General features: G+C 46.7%; 1 protein-coding gene across 25 annotated transcripts in view; it reads right to left on the reverse strand.

Annotated features, from left to right (window-relative positions):
• Positions 1 to 2,326: 2,326 nt before the first annotated feature.
• UBAP2L (ubiquitin associated protein 2 like) overlaps positions 2,327 to 24,055 on the reverse strand; it is a 756,258-nt gene continuing 734,529 nt past the window's right edge. For 13 of the 25 annotated variants that reach the window (XR_011200006.1, XR_011200008.1, XR_011200009.1 and 10 more), the window contains one exon: positions 2,327 to 3,345. Coding sequence is in view for 19 of the 25 variants with exons in the window: in XM_069218134.1 (XP_069074235.1) it covers positions 3,250 to 3,345 (96 nt within the window). In the remaining 6 variants the exon portion in view is untranslated. The remainder of the gene's footprint in view (positions 3,346 to 24,055) is intronic. The other 12 variants (XM_069218121.1, XM_069218133.1, XM_069218125.1 and 9 more) reach the window with 3 other exon arrangements.

Here is a 24,055-nt window from a genome sequence, read left to right on the forward strand (position 1 = left end):
GATCTTTGAGGTTCAAAACCAGTCCCCGGACCAGGGAGTGTCAGTGAAAATTATGCGGATAAGAGTTTCTAGCAGAAAAAGCATTGTTCTTCTGATTTCTCACCTTATGAATAGACACCCAAACAATACCTCCTAAGTGGCAAATCTGTGAACCGAAAAACTAAAAGGACTTCCCAAAGGACCTGCTTGTCTCCACAACAGTGCATTGTGAACATACGTAGTCAAATCTATGTAGCAGCCAGACCACGTTGAGGCCAGTCATTTCACATACCAATGGAGCGGTAGCAGACTAGCCCTGGTATGAGGTAGCAAGCCCTCAGGAGGCAACTTTTTTGGCCAGCACAGAGGTTAATGCGGCGGAAAATCCACTGTGAGCTTGACCTATTCTGCACAGCCTTGCCTTTTTTTACTACAATAGACCTAATAATGAACTCATCATCCACCCAGTGTTCTCTGGTGTGATCACTGTAGAAGCCGAGAGCCCTAGTCGGAACGAACAGGTGACATTCTTGCCTCCTCAGAGGGGTGAGGCTGAGCAAAGAAAGCCAGAAGGGTGATGTTTTGCTCAACATGAAAGGGAATCACTACCTTTGGGATTAAAGAGGCTCAAGCCCTAAGAACACTCTTGTCCAGATAGAACGTGGTGAAGAGTGGGTTAACAGAAAGGGCCTGTTGCACCAATGTTCTAGTGACAAAATGTTTCAGGGTAAGGAGCCTGATGGAACTGGTAGGGACTCAAACTGTGCTCAGACGGTGAATGTGAGGACCAAATTAACATCACACTGGGGCATAACAAATGGAAAAGGGGATGGACGATATATGTTGTAACCCTTTGATTAAACACTTCACAACAGGTGATTTATATAGCAATGGCTGGTCTGGCGACTGTAAGAAGCCTGAAAGAGCCAACAGGTAGCCTTCAACAGTACCCAAAACAAGGCCTTGCTCGATAAGGGACAAAAGAAACAGAAGTGTTTCAGACAGTTTGGGATGGACTGTTTAGCTGAACACCAAGCCACAAATATATGCTAATGGCAGCAGTACACAGATTTGCTATGGGGACGTCTGGCTTCCAAGATGACATTATGACTGTGTGGTAGGTCAAAAGAAGTCAAAAGTTGCTGCTCAATCCCCCAAGCATGGATGTTTAGGATGCCCTACTGCTGTGACAGGAAATACTCACTAAGAGGCAACTTAATCAGAGTAGAAAATGCTCAAGCTTGGGAGTTCAGAATACTATTGTCTCTGTGCCAATCCATTGTCCCTAGGGTCAACTGGGTCCTGTCTGTCCTGGTCTTCAGAACTTGGTGGAATGTGTCCAGGAGTCCAAAGTTCCACTCTACCCGGAAGGAGTCTTCAAATTTGAGGCACCTTGGAAACTCCAACATGCAAAATAGCTGACATTGTGCATTCAGTGCAGTGGTGAAAATATCGACCCAGGGCCCTTCTCATTCTCAAAACAGTCCCTGCACTACCTCTGTAAGTAACTGCCATTTTTGAATTTCTCTTTCCAGTCTTGAAAGTCCTTGAGGTGCATCTAGACGCAATCACATCAGGCATTTGAATGATGGTCTGACCACGGGCGCCACATGTATTTCAGTCAGAAACATTTGGTGGGAACATTCCTCAAAGGATTTAAACACTAGATTTCCGAGTTGACAATTTTTTCTAAAGGTGTTCAAGTGAGACGAGGGGTAGCTTCAAATCAGTATCGGTTGAAGAAAGAAGGGAACTGATGTCCGCACACATCCGGCTCAGAACGACTTGACGTGCAGCCACCTACCAGTGCCTAGGGATACTCCTGAGGATCTTCTGGATTCAGTCTGACACCTACAAGGATATTCATAAGGTGAGAAATCTGCTGTTAGAAGTTTATCAGAAAGATCAGAGTGTGGATCAGAAACAACATTCTTTTTCTCCCAGGAGGGGCACTTCACATAAAATGAAGGCATTTTGAAGGAAAAATTACATTGGAGGGGTAAAACCGAAATAACTTCTTCAAAGATGTATAAAACAATGAAGAAATATGGAAACAGTTCCTGTAGGCAAATCCTCAAAAATATGAGTTGCAAATCCCTAAAGTCTACTATGATCCAAGATCTTGTGTACAATAGCTGTACAGATGTTGTATACAAACATAAGCTAGGAAAGGAGTGAGTGACACTACAAACCCACCACTCATGCACACATTCTGTGGACTCCATCCCGCCCAACATGTTTAGAAAAGCTGCAAGTCTTCCTTCCATCTAATTCTGGATGTCTTCTACATACTTAAACCCTCAAACACTGCACCCACACAGAAAAATACAGGAGGCTGAAGAGCAGGTTATTAAAAAAATCCAGACATCACTGGGTGACCTTTATTTTCTTTAGTAAATAAAGACTTCATTTCTCTTGAAAGTGACTGGTTGAAAAAAGACGAAGGAAAGAACAGAAAACAGACCAAATAAAATAAACACTCCAGCTCAGTCACAGGATGAGAGGGGGTTAGGGAATTATGTAATGGAGGAAGGATCCTCCATGGGAGAAAGTGAACAGCTACAAAAAGAAGGGAACAGTGAGGTAAGGGATAATGGAAAGAAAGGGACTGTCAGTCGTGGAGGAGGGGCAGGATAGATAGACTTTTAGATGATGGGGATTTTTAGATAAAATAGGGTATTTTGCAGGAAATATATATATGTATATGCGTGCTCTCTTCTGTGGAAGGATTTTTGCTGTGGAGCACCGCCGAGGTAAGAAAAGCTCACGCCAGTTCTTTGTGGTGGTTTCTTTTTTTATATATATATACAAGACACATGTATCCATTAAATTTAGAACACAGTACAAAAACACTTCCACTAAACTCATCATACAATGGATACCTAGCAGTCATATTCCTAGTAATAAAGGGAATCTGGCCAACAGGGAGTGTGCCTGCTGCCACTCCTTCAAGCCATGGAAAGGAGGAAAAAAAACAAATAAAAACCACCCCCCCAATAAAGCATTGGGCACTTCATAATTAGGATGCAGAAAACAGACTGAAAGAATACAAATTCTATATTACATAAGAGTTCTGGTGAGTGGGTTCAGACACAGATGGATCCCACAGGCTGCTGCGCTTCCCAGAAACCTGCAGACAAGTTTCCTTTAAAGAGCAGTTTTGCAGACTTTCATTTTTTAACATCCTTTGTGTGTGTAGTTTGGTTGTCTTAATGTTTCCTTGAAAAGCAGGAGAGTAGATCAGAGCTGTATTCCGTTCCCGAGCTTTTCTCAGTTGGGCCCCCAGCTGTAGCTGTTGTAAGCAGATTTGCTGGCCTGAGTTTTCTGTGGGATTGTGTTGCCCTGCGTCCGAGGTCCAGCCGCACTCTGTCAAATAAGAAAAAAGATCATATTAATCTTGCACTTCACAGCAGAATAATATAAGCTTTCCACCACATCTGAGCCTTGTGGCTGATAACCCAATCCTAGTGACTACCCAACCACCCAAGTATCATCCCGCAAAGAGGTAAAGTAACTGATGTTAGGAAAAATATTATATATATATATATATATATATATATATATATATATATATATATATATATAGTTTGGTGCTCAAAACTAGGTCACAAAACGAATAGCTAGGACAAGGATATTATTAATTTCCTGTACTGCTTTACTAATATAGCAGCAGATCATTCTATCCACAAACTGAAGTAGGCACACAACCATGACAAGGCCAGTGAAACGGAGTGTGACTTGCTGTTATCACCATCTTACCCACGTGGGAGATGGAAGTCTGTAGGACACTGGACAGAAATGTAAGAATGACTGTACCTCTTCAGTTCTACCACTAAAGCCTAAAACCTAGATCACTGCAGTGGACTTAAGGCTAAAGAGTAACTTGAAAATGATATTTCAAACTAATGTTATCTTTTGTCACATGTCAAACCATAAGATCTAACACTGCAAACATACACTGCTTCGGATCTTAATGACCTACCAGAATTTCAAATTATGCCAACCATAAACTAGTGAAATAACCACATTAACTTTGGCACTTCTTCATATTACCAAAGTATGGAGACTTGAACAGCCATTCGATTTTTTTAAATACATCCAAACCTGTTAAATTAGAGTTAAGCCAACAACACACAAACGTACATTTTTATATCTGCCACCTGGTCCATTCAACACATTCACAAAGGGTTATTGTGTGGATGTTCTTGCAAGGTAGCTGAGCTAGAGTTGGTCAAACTGTCCTCTGGACTCTGTTTCAGACCTCTGCACCATTCACTCTATACCCAAAGCATAGGGGAGAACTGCTTTACAGTCGATACAGAGCATTTTTTTATAGCCACACACTACGAATTTAAGCATTTCTTGCCAATTTAGTTTCATCCTTAGCTCTAAATACTGGACAACTACACAGCCACCCAACAGCCTAAGCATACAGAGGGACTTGAGGAAAACTGCAGAAACATTTAGAATTACGGGCTACCAAATTAGTTACATTATATAAAATGACCCATACTCCAGCAGCTTTGTATTCCAAATAAACATTCAAGTTGAGACTGCACTAAACAGCTTTGTCTAAGATTTAATCTTGCAGTAAACAATTCTTACAGTATGCAAGAGGTGAAGCCTGCATGGCTGTCCTTCACTCCACACTGATATGGATATAAATGTGAAAATCCAAAGATGCCAATTAATTGGAATCTAACGAGTCTAGATACCTCAAGGTAAAGTAGAACTTGCAAATCATAGTAGTAGGAGAATTGCATGATGAAGAGTATTGGAGGACATAAGCTAACCTGCCACAAGTACTGTCAGCACAGGTGAAAAGCTTGGGTGCTACAAAACTCAGCAGCACAGTGATGCATAGCCATGCAGCTAATTTCACTTCCTAGCTGCAAGAGGCTTCCTAAGACTACATGGAATGCGACATACAACAAAAGCAGTACCTAGTTAACACTACCTCTTGAAGGAAGGGCAATTCAGTCACAACTTATATGGTAGAGACTATCTAGCTGCACATTCCTTGCCTCTGAGTTATCCCCAGGTGTCAGACTGGATCTGAAGAACAAGTTACTTACCTTTGGTAATGCATTATCTAGTACAGACTAGATAGCTGCAGATTCCTTTCCTTAGAATTTCCTGGTGTCAGCTTGGAATCCGGAATTTTTTGCTGAGCAGTACCCTGTGCGCCATCGGGTGGCATCGCTCTGATCCGCGTGGCTTCATTGGAGCTGTCTGTGAAATCATGCCACCACCCCGGCATGGGTACGTCAGTTCTTTTACCCACAAACTTCCACGCCAGAAGCGCAGAGTCATGGATTAAACTAACAGCTCGTCTGCGCAAAAACTAGGGCCCTGAAAGGGCTAAATCCTAACTCTATTAGACATATCCACAGTGCGGGAAGTCATCGGTGGGTGTAAGAAATCTACAGCTAGATAGAGTCTCTACCAGATAATGCGTTACTGATGTAAGTAACCTGTTTATCTCATAGAGACTTCTAGCTGCAGATTCCTCGTCTTAGAATAGCTACCCAAACTATAACCTCCTGGTGGTGGGCTGCAGATAATTCTTCTCACAGTAGGAAGTCCTGTAGGATCGAACGGGTAAAGTGTCCGTTTCTCCAGACCTGATTGTCCAGGCAATAGTGTTTTGCAAACATGCAAAGACGCCCACGTTGCTGCCTGACAGATATCCAGGACTGTAACACCTTATGCTAGTGCAATTGTAGCAGCATTGCCCCTGGTGGAATGAGCCCACAAGCCCTCAGGAGACTGCTTCTTCGCCAACGAGTAGCAGATTTTAATGCAAAGAATGGCCCTGCACGAAATGGTTTGTTTCTGCACTACCCAACTCTTCTTTGCTCCCCATACACCCCCACAAGGAGTTGGTCATCCACCTGGAACTCTTTTGTGCAGTCAAGGTAGAACAACAACACTGTTTTTGGGTCCAGTTGGTAGAGTTGCTCCTCTTCCTCAGAGGGATGCAGTGGAGCAAAGAAGGTGGGCAGGTTGATGTTCTGACCCAGATGAAATGGGGTCACCACCTTGGGGAGGAAATAGGCACAAGTTCTGAGAACCACCTTGTCTGTGAACATAGTGAGATAAAAGTGGATCAGATGAAAGAGCCTGCATCTCACTCAACCTCCTGGCAGATTTTATTGCCACTAAGAAGGCTGTCTTGATGGTGAGCAGCCAGAGGGGACAGTTGGGTAAGGGGTCGAACGGCGCACACATGAGAAATGTGAGGAAAAGATTTAAATTCCACTGAAGTATAACAAAGAGCGTAGGGGGAAACATATGTACAAGCCCTTTAAGAAATATATGTACAATAGGAGAATTGAAAAGTGAAGGCTGATCAGGCAGCTGAAGAAATGCTTATATGGCGAAAGATAGCCCTTGAGAGTACCCAAGGCAGAAACCTGCTGGGCAAGGAAGTATAAAGAGAAGGATATCAGAAAGAGAAGCAGAAAGAGGATCAACAGATCTTTCGGCACAATAATGTACAAAGCGTTTCCAACGGCAGGCGTATACCGTTTTAGTGGATGGACACCTGGCTGCTAAAATAACATTACAGACTTCGGGAGGAAGGTCAAAAGCCATCAATTGCTGCCGCTTTATCTCCACGCATGAAGGAGCAGAGGTGACAGGCTGGAGTGGAGAACCTTCTCCTGCTGCAGTGACAGAAAATCCTCCCAAAGGGGCAGCCTGATCGGAGGATCAATGCTTTTTTCCCCCCAGAAACTCGGGATACCAGACTCTCCGTGCCAAGTCTGGAGCCACTAGAATTACTTGCCCCGGTTGTTCTTGATCTTCTTGAGAACTCTGGGCAGAAAGGCATACAGGAGGCCTGAACTCCACTCACAATGAAAAGCGTCGCTGAGCGGTTGCTGCCTTAGAAACTCCAACGCGCAATATTGCTGACATTGCTCGTTCTCTGTGGAGGCGAACTAATCTAACCAAGGCTCCCCCCACTGCTGAAAGAGTCCTTGCGCCACCTCTCGGTAGAGACACCATTTGTGATCCACTAGGCATAGATGGCTGAGTTTGTCCACCCTAGCGTTCAGAGAACCTTTCAGGTGTTGAACCACCAGGGTTATGCCCTGCTGTTCCAGCCATGTCCAAAGATGCAAGGCCTCTTGACAAAGGGTGTACAACCCCACACCGCCCTGCTTGTTGCAGTACCACATTGCAATAGTGTTGTCCATGAACAACTGCACCATCTTCCCTTTTACAAAAGGAAGAAATGCTTTCAATGGCAGTCAGATCGCTCGTAGCTCCAGTAAGTTGATTTGGAGACCGGATTCTGCAAGAGTCCAGAGGCCTCTGATCTCCACCTTTACTAGATGGCCATCCCATTCCACAAGCGATGCATCTGTCACTACTGTGAGATCTGATTCAGGGAAGAGAGAGGAGTCTGCCTCTGACCCAATCACAGTTCACTAACCACTAACTGCAGGTCTTTTGCAGTTCCCTCCGAGATCTGAACCGTGTCGGTGAGATTGCCCTGATGTTGTGTCCACTGGAACTTCAGGTCCCACTGCAGAGCCTCATATGCCATCTGGCATGTTTGACTTACAGGATGCAGGAGGCCATGAGGCCCAACAGCCTCAAAGTCTGTCTTACTGAAAACCAGGATAGAGGCTGAAACATCGGTATCATAACCTGAATATCCTTGCGTCGCTGCTTGGGAGGATATGCCCGAAACTGCACTGTGTCCAGAACAGCTCAGATGAAAGGGAGCTTCTGAGGGAGTCAGGTGTGACTTTGGCACATTTATAGTGAACCCCAGCGAATGCAGGAGGTTCGCCGTAGTCTGAAGGTGGGTGATGGGATCCTTAGGCATAGGAGCCTTCAACAGCCAGTCATTGAGGTAGGGAGAGACTGAAATCCCTAACCTGCGCAGATGAGCTGCTACCACTGCCATCACTTTTGTGAACACCCGAGGGGCACTGGTGAGACCGAAGGGGAGCACAGTAAACTTGAACTGCAAGTAGTGCCTGTGGGCAGGCAGGATGGGGACATGAAAATATGCGGTACCATCCAGTCTCCTTGGTCTAGGGCAGACAAGACCTGAGCAAAAGTGAGCATCTTGAATGTCTCCTTTCTGAGGAAGAGATTGACGTCCCTTAAATCCAGAACAGGGCGAAGATCCCTGTTCTTCCAGGGAATCAAAGTCGCAGGAATAACAATCACTGCCTACTTTTAACAATGGGACTCTTTCTATGGCTCCCTTGGCCAAGAGACCTGGAACTTCCTCGTGGAGGAAGACTAAGTGTTCCTCCATCAGCCGTTCTTTTAATGGAGGCATAGAGGGAGGGTGAGACTGGAAGGAGAAAGGAATACCCCTTCTGTATGATCTGCAAGACCCATTTGTATGATGTTATGGACTGCCAGTGAGGGAGATGAAATTTAAACTTCTCTCCAATTGGGCGCAACTCGTCTTGCAGAATTATATTAGGAGGACTTGGGCGCTGCAGAGGAGGGGGGCTGGGTGGTGGCCAACTTCTGGCTAGACCCTCTGGGTCTGAAGGTACCACAACCTCGTCCTTGCACTGGATGCTGAGTTGACAGGATGGTGGCGTGGTACCACATTGCTTCCGAAGCCTCGAAAGGCAGACTGCTGGCCAACTGGTGCCAAGAGGCCCAAGGATCTGGCCGTAGGCCGAGTCCCCTTGAACAGCTCAAGCGGCGAGTCTGCCTTCTGTCCAAATAGGCGTGAGCAATCGAAGGGCATGTCCATAAGGTTGGCCTGAACATCCCCCGAAAAGCCAGACGTACGGAGCCAGGTGTGGCCACGAAGGGCCACCGAAGAAATCGCCCTATCCATCTAGTCGGTTGTGTCCAAACCACACCGTATTGTAACTTTGCTGCATTTCTCTCATCTTTAACAGCTTGTAAGTGTCTCACACGCCCTCCAGGACCTAGGGCAGCAGCTGTGCCACAGTGTCCGATAAAGTATGGGAAAAATGACCCAATAGGCATGAGGTGTTTACAGACCCTCAATGCCAGGCTGGAGGAAGAAAACATTCTTACCAAGCTGATCCAGCCTCTTGGATTCCCTATCTGGGGAAGTGGAAGGCAAGGCACCATGGGAAGTGGAGGCCTGGACCACCAAGCTCTCCTGGGTGGGGTGCTGGGTGAGGAAACTAGGATCATTAGGAACTGGGCTATGGCGGCGCCGATTGTCCTATTTACAGGAGCCCCTGTGCTGGGTTTGGATCACGTCTCCAGCAGGACATCAGTGAGGGCTTAAGGGTAACATTGGTTCCCATGTGAAAATCCCCAGCTGAAGCACCTCAGTAAGGAGGTAAGTCCTGACAGGCACTGTAGGCAAATCTTGGGGCAAGACCTCAGCTGCCCTACCCACCATCATAGCATATGAAGCTCCTTCCTCCATAGCCCCAGTAGAAGGTGAGAGCATCCCTGTATCTGGAGAAGTATCCAGTCCACTGGCTTCCCCTAGTTCCTCATACCAGTCCATATGCTCCAAACAATAATCTAAATGGTCCTGAGACCCCTCCCATTCCTCAACTGTATCTGGCTGATCAAAATCAGCCTTGGGCGCTGATCTTGACCCTGTTGGCGCCGTACAATGTTACGGCTCCGGATCATCTGGAATGGGGATGGGGCTGGCACAACCGGTGGAGCGTTGCCATCAGTAACGACGCCAGAGGAGTCCCACTGTGTGCACTGTCTTGTTCCTGCTCCAGTATCGGATATTTGTGTCCCCAACAATACTGAAGCCGCCAGTGTGGAATCCGATGGGGCCCCTGCTGCCCCTTGGGGTCTGAAGGCACACTAGCAGGGGTGGCCCACAGCATCTTAAAACTCTGAGCTGAGTGGGGGTCGTTCTGGCTCCCGGAAAGGTGGGATGGGAGGCTTGAAGTCGGCCCTGGCATTGGTTCCCAGGAACCGTGATTGGAATGCCGACGTTCCCATGAAGCCTCGTCGGCCGATGGGCATGGCAAAGTCGAAGTTTGCTTGAACAGCTTCTTTTTGTGCCTCTTCCCAGAGTACCTTGAGTGCGAAGAAGAGGACTTAGGGCTTCAGAAACGGTCCAGTGACGACCTCTTCGATCGTGACATGACCTCCTAGGAGTCGCAACAACCTCTCTCTAAAGCTTTTGGGCCATGGCCCACCAGTCGGAACACGACTTCAAGTCGTGGTCTCAGTCGAGGCACCAGACATATACCGGATGGTGGTCCGTCACCGCTATGGCACAATGACATGCACCACACAGCTTGAACCCAGTCTTCCTCGATGTCCTCCTCACAAAGACTTGAAAAAGCTTTAACAAAAAGGTCAAAAAAGGCCTGACCAAAAAAAAAGCAGAGGGTAGCTCGAATCCAGACCTGCACTTAACCGGCACAGAAGGAAAAGAACTGATGTACGCGTTCCGGGGTGGTGCCTTTATAGGCGACCTTGACATCAGGCGGCTCCAACGACGCCATGCGGATCCGAACACCACCAGCCAGCGTGCACAGGGTATTGCTCAGCAAAAAATTCTGGATCCAAGCTGATGGCAGGAAATTCTAAGGTAAGAAATCTGCAGATAGAAGTCTATCAGATAGATTTTTTGTGAGCAGCACCCCTGCGTGCTGTTAGGTGGGATCAATCAGCTCTGCATCCATCAGCGTTGTCCGTGCCAGAAATAACATCACGGTACCTATACAAGTGCCACCCAGTAGCATTGACGTATGTTCCTTTTCATGCCTTTTCATGCGAAAAGCGCAGTTATGAAAAACACGAACTACTGATGTCTCAAAACTAAGGCCTGAAAGGGAAGTCCCTGTCCCTAGAGTGGGGAGGATGGATGGGTCTGCAGCTAGATATTGTCTACCAAATAATGCGTTAAAGGTAATTAACGTGTTCATCTGACCGACAAATTGTTTTTTTTTTTTAAAAGATAGCTGGGCAATACTATCCCCGGAGATGGGTCTGTGAACCAATTTCAAAGGAGAAAGTCCTCCAGGAATTAGTGGGCAAAATGTTGACCTCTAAAGACCTGGACTTTACAGGCAGTAATGTTCGGTAAACATGCAGAGAGGCCCTCGTTGCTGCCTGGCAGATGTCCAGGACAGGAACTCTGCACACTAAAGCAGTGGTTGCAGCTTTAGCTCTGGTGGAATGAGCTTGCAAGCTTTCAGGAGATTGTGTTTTGGCCAGTCCGTAGAAGATATTGATGTAGAGTATGGTCCAATGAGAGATGGTTCGCTTCTGCATCCTGACCTTTCTTTGCTCCTACATACCCCACAAAGAGTTGGTCGTCCACCCAGAACTCACAATCAGGACAGAATACCAATGCTCTTTTTGGGTCCTAGCAGTGGAGTCTTTCCTCCTCAGAAGGATGTGGTGGCGTGTATGAAGTAGGCAGGGTAAATAATTGGCCTTCATGAAGCAATTTGTCAGGCTATACAGAAAGGTAAGGAAGCTGAGATGACAAGGCATGCAGCTTACTCAATGGGCAGATATGATTGCCACAAGGAAGGCGGTTATCAATGTAAGAAGCATGAGGGAACAATTGTGGAGAGGCTCGAAAGGTTCAAAACAAATGAAGGTCCCTCTGAAATATGATTAATGGGGAAGGAGGGAAGAGATGAGTAAGAGCTACGAGGAACCTAAGTGATCAGACAAGCACAAGGAGGCAGACATGGCAGATAAACATCCCTTAAGAGTGCCCAAAGAGTCCTGCTGGGCAAGGGCAAGAACGAAAAGAACAACGTTATGTAGAGGAGCATGAAGTGGTTATGTAGAGGAGCATGAAGTGGATCAACAGACTTTTCTATGCATCATGCCACAAACTTCTTCCAACGGCAGGCGTGTACTGTTTTGGTGGAGGGACCCCTAGCTGCCAAGGTGATGTTACAGACTTGGAGAGGAAGGTCAAAAGCAGTCAACTGTCGCCACTCAATTTCCATGCAAGAATGCAGAGATTGGACAGGTTCTGATGAAGAATCCTCCCCTGCTGCTGTGATAGAAGATCCTCCTGAAGGGGCAGTCTGACTAGAAGATCAATGGCCATGCTCAGTAGATTGAGGTACCAGACTATCTGTTCCCCTATCTAGAGCCACAAGTATGACTTATGCTTGTTTATTCCTGATCTTCTTGAGAACTCTGGGCAGGATTGGTATGAGCAGAAAGGCATCCAGGAGGCCTAAACTGCTTGAGATTAAAATAGTCTGAGCAAGAGCCACCTTGGAATCTCCAGCAGACAAAACTGCTGTCATTGCGATATCCCAGCAGAGGCAAACAGATCTAACCAAGGCTTCCTCCAATGCTGAAAGAGACTTTGCGCCACCTCCGGATGGAGACGCCATTCACCTTCTGCTAGGTATCTCTGGCCGAGTTAATCTGCTCTGGTGTACAACAAGCCCGCTAAGTGTTGAACCACCAGAGATATGCCCTGCTGATCCAGACATGTGCAGAGGTGGAGTCTCCCTTGAAAAAGGATCCATAACCCCACCCTGTTTATTGCAATAACACATGGCGGCTGTGTTGTCTGAACACCTGCATCAGCCTTCCCTTGATGGAGGATAAAAAGGCTTTCAATGCCAGTCAGATCATTTAAGGCTCCAGCAGGTTGATGTGGATTCCGGATTCCACCGGAGGCCAGATTCCACTGAACTCCACCTCTCCAAGATGGTCGCACCATCCCATAAGTGACATATGTCACTACTGTGAGATCTGGATGGAGAAGGGTCTGCTTCTTACCCAACTGCGGTTTATTAGCCACCAAAGAAGGTATTTTGCAGTTCCCTCCAAGATCTTGACCATGTCAGAGAGATTACCCTGATGCTGCAACTACTGGAACTTCAGGTTCCACTGCAGAGTCAGCATATGCCAACAGACATGGGTTACTAGCAGGTCTGTCTCACCAAAATACTGGACCGAGGCTGAAACATCAGTATCACAGCCTGAATATTCTGTACGTGCCGTTCGGGAGGATATGCCCAAAATTTCACTATGTCCAGAACAGCTCCAATGAAGGGGGAGCATCTGAGAGGGAGTTGGTGTGACTTCGGCATGTTGATGGTGAACCCCAGCAAATGCAGAAGATCCGCTGTTGTCAGGAGAGGACAGCTTGGAGAGAGCTTGCCTTCAACTGCCAGTCATCGAGATAGGGAAAGACTGGCACCCATGATCTCTGCAGATGAGCTGCAACTACTGCCATCACTTTGGTGAACACCAGAGGGGCACTGGTAAGGCCAAAAGGAAGCACAGTGAACTGAAAATGCTCGTAGCCTTCCATAAACTGCAGGTAACACTTGTGGGCAGGCAGTACGAGGATGTGAAGTCCGCGTCCTGGAAGTCCAACATTACAGTCCATTCTCCTGGGTCCAGGGTAGACAAGACCGGAGTCAACAGGAGCAATTTCAATTTCTCCTCCTTGTGGAAGAGATTGAGGGCTCGTAGGTCTAAAATAGGGCAAAGGCCTTTGCCCGTTTTGGGAACCAGAAAGTAGCAGGAACAACAACTACAGTCTACTTCTGGCACTGGAACTCTATGACTCCCTTGGTCAAGATCCACGACTGGCTCGGGGAGAAGGGACCGATGATTCTCTGTCATTCAGTCATGTAAAGGTGGCACAGAAGGAGGGGAAGTTTTGAAGGGGAGGGAGTAGCCCCCTTTGGACAATCTGCAAAACCCACCTGTCCGATGTTATGGACTGCCAGTGGGGCGGGTGATGGTGAATCCTGCCAAGTGGGTGCCCATGGTGGTAAAGGAGCAGAATAGGAGGGTTTGGAGGCTGCTGCAGTTGAGGGGGGCACACTGGCCATCTGACCCACAAAGTCTGCGGGTATCATGTCCTCGTCCACACAGAGGCTGGGGAAGCATGAGCAGCATGGTGGCTGAGCAGGAAATGACACAATTGAAAGCCCTTTCTGTAACCACAAGAGGAGCAAAAGGCAGAGTGGGAAGGAGGCGCAGGGGTGGGGCTTCTACATAGCTCAAGGTCCTAGCTGTAGCCTGAGAATCTGCCAAGTCTCCGAAGAGACAGGTGCCAGTAAAGGTCATGTCCATAAGGGAAGCTTGGACATCCCCCAAAATACCAGACTTCCTCAGCCAGGTGTCTTGCTTTAGGGCCACTGTCATGAAAACCCCTCTGCCTACTGAGTTGTGTCAAGTCCGCAACAAAGTGTGAACTTTGCTGCGTCTCTCCCATTTGGCAACCGCCTGAGGGAGTATGGGCCAGCCCTCCTCCGAAAACAGTGGCAGCAATTGCACAACTGTGTCCCACAGTGTGGGAGAATAATGGCCCAAAAGGCATGCAGTACTCACGGACCACAATGCCAGGCTGGTGGAAGAAAACATCTTCCCAAATGAGTCCAGCCTCTTGAATTCCCTGTCAAGGGAAGCTGTAGGGAATGCGTGGTTGGAAGTTGAGGCTTGGACCACCAAGCTCTCAGGGGTATGGTGTTAGATGATTAAGGTTGAGTCTCCAGGTATAGGGCAATGGCAACAGGCAATCATCCTATTCACAGAAGAGCCTGTGCTGGGTTTTGACCAGGTACCCAAAAAGACGTCCGTGACCGCATCACTGAACGGAATCAGGGGTTTAGATGTGGAAGCTCTTGGTTGCAACACCTGTCAAGAGATTGTGACTGCCACCGAGGATAGCTGAAGGTGTAGGACCTCAGCTGCCCTCCTCACCACCACTGCGTAGGAAGCTCCCACCTCTGTAGCCACAATAGGGGAAGAAAGCATACCACTGTCTGGAGAGGGGTCCAGTCCACTAGCTTCACCCAAATCGTCACACCAGTCCATTTCTTCCTCTTAGGGCTGTATTCCGAAGGGTCCAGCAACCCCATAGAAAGCTGGCTCTTGATAAAGTATCAAAATGATACATGTGCCGAGTGTTCAGGGGGTCCCCTACAAGCGAACAGGGGCTTGCTTTAGCAATTCCAAGGTGCTCTTTGTGGGTAGTGTGATCAACCAGCTTCAGGCTTATCAAAGAGGAGTATTAGACATCTGCAATTCGCAAAGTCAATGAGCAGAGACAACTCAAGAAGGAGATCCACACCAATTTACAAAAACAACAAGTAAATGGAAAATGTCACTTACCCAGTGTACATCTGTTCGTGGCATGTTCCACTGCAGATTCTCCTGCTGTGCATTATACTTCTGCCACCTAGTATGGGCTCAGAGTGTTACAAGTTGTTTTTCTTCAAAGAAGTGTTTGAGTCACGAGATCGAGTGACTCCTCTTCAGTTCCATTGTGCATGGGCATCGACTCCATGTTAGGTTGTTTTCCCGCAGAGGGTAATACATATGTACAAATGTTTTAAACTTAAACTCCTACAGGCTCCCGGGGAGGTGGGAGGGTGCATGTGAATCTGCAGTGAAACATGCCACGAACACATGTACACTGGGTAAGTGACATTTTCCGTTCGGTGGCACGTGTAGCTGCAGATACACATGCTGTGCATAGACTACAAAGCAGTTTGTCCTCCCATAAAAGCGGTGCTCAGCCTGTAGGAGTTAAAGTTGTTTGAAATAATGTTCTGAGTACAGCTTGACCTACTGTGGCTTGTTGTCTTGCTAAAACATCTACACAGTAGTGTTTAGGGAATGTATGTGGTGTTGACCAAGTAGCTGCTTTGCATATTTCAGCCACTGGTATATTTCCTAAAAAAGCCATTGTAGCACCTTTTTTTCAGAATGTGCTTTAGGAGTAACTAAGTTGTCTTTTGGCTTTAACGTAGCATGTTTGGATGCATCTTACAATCCATCGTGCCAACCCTTGCTTTGATATGGGGTTACCTGCATGAGGTTTTTGGAAAGCTACAAACAGTTGTTTAGTTTTTCTGAATGGTTTTGTTCTGTCTATATAGTACATTAGAGCTCTTTTATTGTCTAATGTATTTTGAGCTCTTTCTGCCACAGAATCTGGCTATGGTAAGAAGACTGGCAGTTCCACTGCTTGATTTATATGGAAAGGCGAGACGACTTTTGGCAAAAATTTGGGGTTTGTTCTTAGTACAACTTTATGCTTGTGTACCTGGAAGAACGATTCTTCAATAGTGAAGGCTTGTAATTCGCTTACTCTTCGTAAAGACGTAATTGCAACTGGGAAGGCAAACTTCCATGTTAAGAATTGCATTTGACATGAGTGCATAGGTTCAAATGGTGGGCCCATAAGTTGTGTAAGCACTATGTTTAAATTTGAAGAGGGAACTGGAGGTGTCCTGATTGGAAAGATGGGTTTTACACCTTCCATGAAAGCTTTAATAACAGGAACTCTAAATAAGGAGCTGTGTTGTATATTTTGTAAATATGCTGAAATTGCAGTAAGATGTATTGTATGGAAGAGAATGTTAAATTAGATTTTTGTAAATGAAGTAAATAGTGTACAATATATTGTATTGATGCTGTAAGAGGAGCAATTTGTTTAGATTGACAATAATATACAAATCTTTTCCATTTGTTAGCATAGCACTGTCTAATAGTGGGTTTGCTTGCTTGCTTAATAACCTCTATACATTCTGATGGGAGTTGTAAATATCCTAATTCTATGACCTCGGGCACCAAATCGCTAGATTTAGTGTTTTGGGATTTGGGTGCCTGTTTTTTCCTTTGTTTTATGTCAAAAGATCTGTTCGGTCTGGGAGTTTGGAGTGTGGTACTACTGACAGGTCTAACAATGTTGTTTACCACAGTTAGTGGGCCCACGATGGTGCTATGAGTATCATATTGAGTGAGTTTTGACGCAACTTGTTGACTAGAAATGGAAGGAGTGGGAGAGGGGGAAAAGCGTAAGCAAATATCCCTGACCAATTGATCCATAGAGCATTGCCCTTGGATAGAGGATGTGGGTGTCTGGATGCAAAGTTTTGGCATTTTGCATTTTCGCTTGTGGCGAACAGATCTAGGTTTGGTGTTCCACATTGTTGAAAATATTTTCGAAGTACATGAGGGTGACTCTCCCATTCGTGTGTTTGTTGGTGGTTTCTGCTGAGAATATCTGCCAATTGGTTGTATCCGTGGAATGTATTGTGCTAACAGGTGAATTTGGTTGTGGACTGGCCATTTCCAAATTGTTTGGGCTAGAAGGGAGAGTTGGTACGAATGTGTCCCTCCTTGTTTGTTAAGGTAATACCTGGGTGTCATGTTGTCTGTCTGATAAGGACATTCTTCTGTGTGAGAAGAGGCTGAAAAGCTTTGAGTGCTAAGAAGACAGCTAGCAACTCTAAGTGATTTATGTGTAGCTGTTTGTGTTTGGCATCCCATTGTCCTTGAATGTTGTGATTGTTGAGGTGAGCTCCCCAACCAATCATTGATACATCTAATGTAATTATGGTCTGAGGCACAGGGTCTTGAAATGGCTGCCCTCTGTTTAGATTTGTGGAATTCCACCACTGAAGGGACATGCATGTTTGGCGGTCTAGCAACACTAGATCTTGAAGTTGACCGTGTGCCTGTGACCATTGTTGTGCAGGGCACTGTTGTAGGGGCTGCATGTTTAGTCTTGCGTGTGGAACAATTGCAATACATGATGCCATCATTCCTAAAATCTTAATGACAAATCTGACAGTGTACAGTTGATTTGTTTGTATCTGTGTGACTATTTTGAAATGCTTGTAGTCTTTGTGTATTTGGACATGCTAGCGCTTTTTCAGTATTTAGTATAGCACCCAAATACTGTTGTATTTGTGCCGGTTGTAGATGCGACTTTTGGTAATTTATTGAGAACCCTAGCGTGTGCAAGGTTTGTATTACGTAATCCGTATGGTTTTGACACTGCGTATTTTATTAGCCAATCATCTAGATATGGAAAGACATGTGTATGTTTGACTTCTTAGGTGGGCTGTGACTACCGCTAGGCACTTTGTGAATACCCTTGGAGCTCTTGTTATTCCAAAGGGTAACACTTTGAACTGATAGTGCTTTCCTTGAATGACAAAACTGAGATATTTTCTGTGTGCAGGGTGGATGGGTATATGAAAATACGCATCCTTGAGGTCTAATGTTGCCATGAAATTGTGTTTTTGGAGTAGTGGGATAATATCTTGTAAAGTTACCATGTGTTCTGACAGGATGTAAAGACTGAGGATCCTGAGATCAATTGGTCTAAGGGTGCCATCTTTTTTGGGAATCAGGAAATATAGCGAATAAACTCCTGTCCCTATTTGAGCTTGTGGTTCGGATTCTATTGCTTGTCTGAGTAATAGATTGGACTTCTTCCTGTAACAGATTGATGTGTTCTGTAGATAGTTTATGTGACTTTGGTGGAATGATTGGGGGAGTTTGTATCAATTCTAGGCAATAGCCATTGAGGATAATTGATAGTACCCAATTGTCTGTAATAATGTTTTTCCAATTTGTGTGGAATTGTTGTAATCTTCCCCCCACAGGAGAGGTGAGGAGTGGAAGGGGATGAGACAAGTCACTGCTTAGGGTGCTGTGGAGGTTGCTTAGAGGTCTGAAATTTCCCTTTATTTCTGGGATACTGCCCCCTACATGTGCCCCTAAAGCCACCTCGTTGGTATTGTGGTTGGTAGGTTGGTTTTGACTGCAATGTGGATGCTTCTGTTGTCTGTGGTCTAAAACCACGTCAAAACTGCGTTTTCCGAAAGGATCCCCTGTATTGTGTGGAGTATAGTGCACCCACTGCTTTTGCGGTGTCTGAATCTTTGCGTAATTTTCAATGGCTGTGTCAACCTCTGGGCCAAAAAGTTGTTTCTTATTGAATGGCATATTTAACACAGCTTGCTGTATTTCAGGTTTAAAACCCGAAGACCTGAGTCATGCATGCCTTCGTATTGTCACTGCAGTGTTGACACTTCTAGCAGCGGTGTCTATTTGTAATGGCTTGCCCTTCCTCCACTACTTGTTGTGCCCTCTTCTGGTGTTCTTTGGGGAGACGCTGAATTATGTCTTGCATCTCATCCCAATGGGCCCTGTCGTATCGAGCTAACAGTACTTGTGAATTAGCTATCCTCCACTGATTCGCTGCCTGGGATGCAACTCTCTTCCCTGCCGCATCAAACTTTTTGCTTTCTTTGTAGGGTGGGGTAGCATCTCCTGACGACTGGGAGTTTGCCCTTTTTCTGGAAGTGCTGACCACTACCGAATCTGGAGGTACTTGTGTTAAGTAATCAGGATCAGAGGGAGGAGGATTGTACTTTTTCTCTATCCTGGGTGTAATTATATGTGCCTTAACTGGCTCATTGAATATTTGATTGGCGTGTTTAAACATGCCTTGGAGCATGGGGAGGCACTGGTATTTTGAATGTGTGGAGGATAGGGTATTAAACTAAAAATCCTCTTCCAGTGGTTCAGTGTGCATGGTGACCCCATAGTATGCTGCAGCCCTGGCTAAAACCTGATTGTACACAGTGCTATCCTCAGGTGGTGAAGGCTTAGAGGGATAGCTGTCTGGGTCATTGCTAGAAATGGGATCTGGATCATAAAGATTCCATGGATCTACATTGTCATGTTGTGAGTCAAAAGAGTGTGTGGGTGACTGCACCGGTGTAGGACTAGTAGGAGAAGAATGAGGAGGAGAAAATTGAGGAGGTGGTGGTGGTTTCTCCTTCGGCTTTGCCACTTTAGCTGGAGGCTGCATAGTGTCCAATTCCTCCTGAAAGGCTAGCTTTCTCTTTGGCTTTAGAGGAGGTGCTGTTAAGATCCTGCCTGTCTCTATGGATATGAATCCTGGCTTGCCTTTCGTCCGTAACTTCAAGTATTGGCTGTACTTGATACTCCTCTTCAGAGGGTTTGTGGCTTTCTTTTAGTCTCTTTGAAAGTCCATGCTCCTCTGTATATGCTGGCCTTTTTGTCTCCGAAGCCAGCTTTTTCAGGATCGAAAAAGATGATGCTGTGGATGATCTCTGCTCCAAAAGGGATTTCCGAATCTTCGACTCTGAAAAATGGTGTTTGCTCGAGTCGGACACGGAACCTTTTATTGCCTCCAATGGTTTGGGAGGTGTGGCCTTTTTCAGTGCCGAACTGGTAGTTTGGTCACCGGGAGTCTTTTTTCGGGCCGAGCCATGGCATTCTGGCAGTGGCGTACCAAAGGCCTTATGTTTTTGTGAGGGTGCAGGGGCAGGCGTACTCACATGCTGTCCTGCCGTGACCGGTCTGTCCTCCTCAGATTCCTGTTCGGAGTTGGAACCTCAGAGACTGCTGTCTGCGTGATTTCTTCCTCCTCCACATCGAGATGTTTGGTGCTTCTGGACGCCATCTCGAGTATTCGTGCCCTCCTGTCTCGAAGAGTCTTTTTGGAACGGAAAGATTGACAGGCCTCACAATTTTCTTCCTGATGATCTGGGGAAAGGCAAAGATTACAGACGAGATGTATAAGGATGTTTGGCGTGGCACCGAGGACAGAATTGGAATGGAGTCCGATCCATGAGGCTTCCACACGGTCGGCCCGACTAGGCCTGAGTTGGGCACGCACGCCCCAAAGGGCGAGTAGACTTGTCTTCTCAGACAATACCGATGGGTCGATGGAAGATGTAAACCTGATCGATACAATACTGACGAAAGAGAAGCAATTTCAAAGTTTTCCGATACGAAATCTCGGAGCGAGAGGAAACGTCCAAACCTGACGGAGGAAAGAAAACAATCTAATATGGAGTCGATGCCCATGCGCAATGGAACTGAAGAGGAGGAGTCACTTGATCTTGTGACTCGAAAACACTTCTTCGAAGAAAAACAACTTGTAACACTCCGAACCCAACACTAGATGGCAGAAGTATAATGCACAGCATGTGTATCTGCAGCTACACATGCCACCAAACATATATATTTAAGCACCAGAATCAACACAATCAGGTAAGTATATTTTGCAAGAGAAATACTTTTAGGTTTCAAAAGTCAACACTAATTGCTGCATCTAAAAAAAAAAAAAAAAAAAGCAATGTTATACTATGGAGGAAATCAAGTACTGCATACAAGTATAGTACAGCAACTTACGGAAACAATCTTCTGGACTTAAGTATGAGGCAGCGGTAATGGCCACACCAACAGATCACACCGGGAAGCAGTGGGGCCGCTGGGTGCAGAGGGGTAGTACGGCGACAAGTGCCCAATGTTAGTCAATGGGGATCAGTTTGGTTGAAAAGATGCTGCAGTTGAGGACTGTGTGTGTGTGTGTGTGTGTGTGTGTGTGTGTGTGTGTGTGTGTGTGTGTGTGTGTGGGGGGGGGGGGGGGGGGGGGGGGGAGGGGGGGGTGTGGGGTGTGGGGGGCAGTAATGTTGAACCAGCAAATGGGCTCAGTTTGTGCGATGCTTGGAGACGTAGGGACACAAGTGGTCCTCTTCTCCTTAGTCCAGGGTGTTCAGGTGCAGTGGTACAGTGGACTGTCTGCTTTCCATCACCGCAGGCGGTTGCGGCCGAGGGGGCCTGCAGCAACAGGCTTCAGTCGTGGACTGAAGGACCAGTCTGGCTGAAACAGGTGGGCTCAAGTTTCACAAGCCTACAGACACCAGTGGTCCTCTTCCTGGTCTGGGGCGCCCAGGTGCAGTGGACTGTCGGGTTTCTGTCACCGAAGGCGGTCGCTGTTGAGGGGGACCTGCAGAAAGATGCTGCAGGCTACGGCTTGAAGGTCACAGTGGCTACACCTATGATGTACTGTCTCTGGAGAAGCTAGGGACCATGCTGACACGGTTGGCCCATTTTGTAGGAAAGTAGCATCTTTTTTACATAGATACCGCCACTTTTTGCCTGGTATCAGTATGTTTTGACTATAGTACACTGGGATCCTGCTAAGCAGGACCCCAAGTGTCTGTGCTCGCTCCAGATTTGGTTGCTGATAAACTTTTTACCCTATAAGTGACATACTGGTGCACCAATGTAAGTCCCTAGTATATGATACTTGGTACCCAGGGCATTGGTACTCCAGGGGACCCCCCATGAGCTGCAGCATATATTGTGCTACCCATGGAAGTCCATGCAAAATTGTGTCTGCAGAGCTGCCAATGCATGAAATGGTGCAAGTAATATAAGGCTTGCCTTATATCCTGGTCACTGCACTTACACACTATAAGTCACCCCTCTGGTAGGCCCTTCAGCCCAAGGGCAGGGTGCATGTCCCTAGGTGTGAGAATACCATTGTAAGAGCAGGGTACTCAGTTTCCATTTCCTGGACTCTCAAACAGCAGGGAGGCCATCTTAAGGTATGTAGTGGACACTGGTCAACACGAGTGGTCAAACTACATAATGGCTTCTCTGAACCTAGTCATGTTGGTACCAAACATGTTAGAATCATGCAACTACACCCATTCCAGTGCTAGTTGTACGATCCTTTGTTGTGCTGCTGAGGTCTCCTAGTGACTATGTCCATCGCCTGTGGTAACTCATGGGGGCTCTGACGACTCCTGCTGGCCTTCGTGCGTGCTGGGGGCCAGCCCTAACACTCCTTCATGGGTAGAGTTCTCCTGGACTTTGCTGACCCTTGAAACTGCAAATTCCTCTTCAGTTCCTGCTTTTGGTTGCCTTGCTGGCCACTGACACTCCTGCAATCTGGCAACCTTTGAGGGACAGCTTGTAGGAGACTCCTGGGATCCTCTGCAGCTCCTCGACCCCGCTCCTGGGCTTCTTTCTCCACTGACTTGCAGGAACGTCACCTCTAGTAGGGTGGGCATTGACACCTGCACCACCTGGGCGCCTTCAAGTGTGCAGCACTCTGTTCCCTTCCTTTACAAGTCCTCCACGTTTGGAATTTGTCCCTGGGTTCCACCAGCCTGGTCCACGGGTCGAGACAGCAGCTGGACAATCCAAGGCTTCCACTGTCTTCAGAGAGTCCCTTCTCCCCTCTGCATTTGGGTCCCCTGTGTAGACAGCAAGCTGCTGATCAGGAGAAGGGAAATATCAGTGGCTCCCACAGGACCTACTGGGTGGAAGGTCTCCTTTTCACTGAGGCCAGAGACCTCAAACATGGTGCCACTAGGAGAATGGTAGTGCCTCAGCAGTTTAGAGTTTTTCTTCTCACTTTGGCCATAATATCCCCCTAGCTGGACCCCTCAGCCAGGCTAAAACATGGAGTGGGTTGGTGAACGTCTACTGACCAGATATATCCCAGAAGGTGAAGGAGTTTTGTATTTCCTGTGCCATCTGTCAAGCCAGGTGGCCAACCAAAGGTCCCTTTAATCCCTCTTCCAGTGGTTGGGGTTCACTTTGAAAGGGTAGAGGTTGACCCAGTTTGTCCGCTTGATCCTCTCCAACTGCATCAGGACCAGATTCATACTGGATGTAGTGGATCATGTAACTAAGTATCCTGAAGCAATTCCCTGGAGGACTACTACTGCCCATGCAGTACCTAGGGCTCTCATTCGTATCTTTACCAGAGTGGGCTTTCTAAAGGAGGCAGTGTCAGAAAGGTACAAACTTCATTTCTGGCTGCATGAAACACCTGTGGGCTGAGTGTGGCGTGACCTATATGTTCACTACCCCATATCACCCACAAAACAATGGCCTTGTTGAGGGATTTAACAATACATTTAAAGGTATGATTGGTGGACTCCCTGAAAAAGTCAGGAGATAGAATGTCCTAATTCCATGCCTGCTTTTTGCTTACAAGGAAGTGCCACAGAAGGGAATAGGGTTTCTCCCTTTGAACTTCTGTTTGGGCATCCTGTGAGAGGACCATTTTGTCTGGTAAAGGAGGGACGGGAGAGACCTCTCAGAGAACCTCAACAGGATACTGCGGACTATGTGCTTGGCCTTCATTCCAGAATGGCTGAATACATAGCAAAATCATCTAAAAACCTTGAGGGCAGCCAGGAGCTCCAGAAGCTCTGTTATGACCAAAAGGCTGCACTGTTGGAGTTCCAACCGGGACAGAAGGCATGGGTTTTGAAGCCTTTGGCTCCTAGGTTCCTCGAAGACAAATGGAGTGGAGACTACCCTATCCTAGAGAGAAAAGAGGAAGTAATCTGTCTGGTGGACTTTAGCTCTTGAACAAACACAAAGGGTGACCCATGTTAATCGCCTTAAACCCTATCACAACAGAGCTGATATGACTATGCATGGTCACTGACGAGGAACAGGAAGCAGAGATTGAACCTCTCCCTGATCTCCCCAGCAACCCTAAAGATGGGTCAGTGAATGGAGTGTTTTTTTCCAGACACCCTCC

This window comes from Pleurodeles waltl, chromosome 12 (genome assembly GCF_031143425.1).
Source record: "Pleurodeles waltl isolate 20211129_DDA chromosome 12, aPleWal1.hap1.20221129, whole genome shotgun sequence".
NCBI lineage: Eukaryota > Metazoa > Chordata > Amphibia > Caudata > Salamandridae > Pleurodeles > Pleurodeles waltl.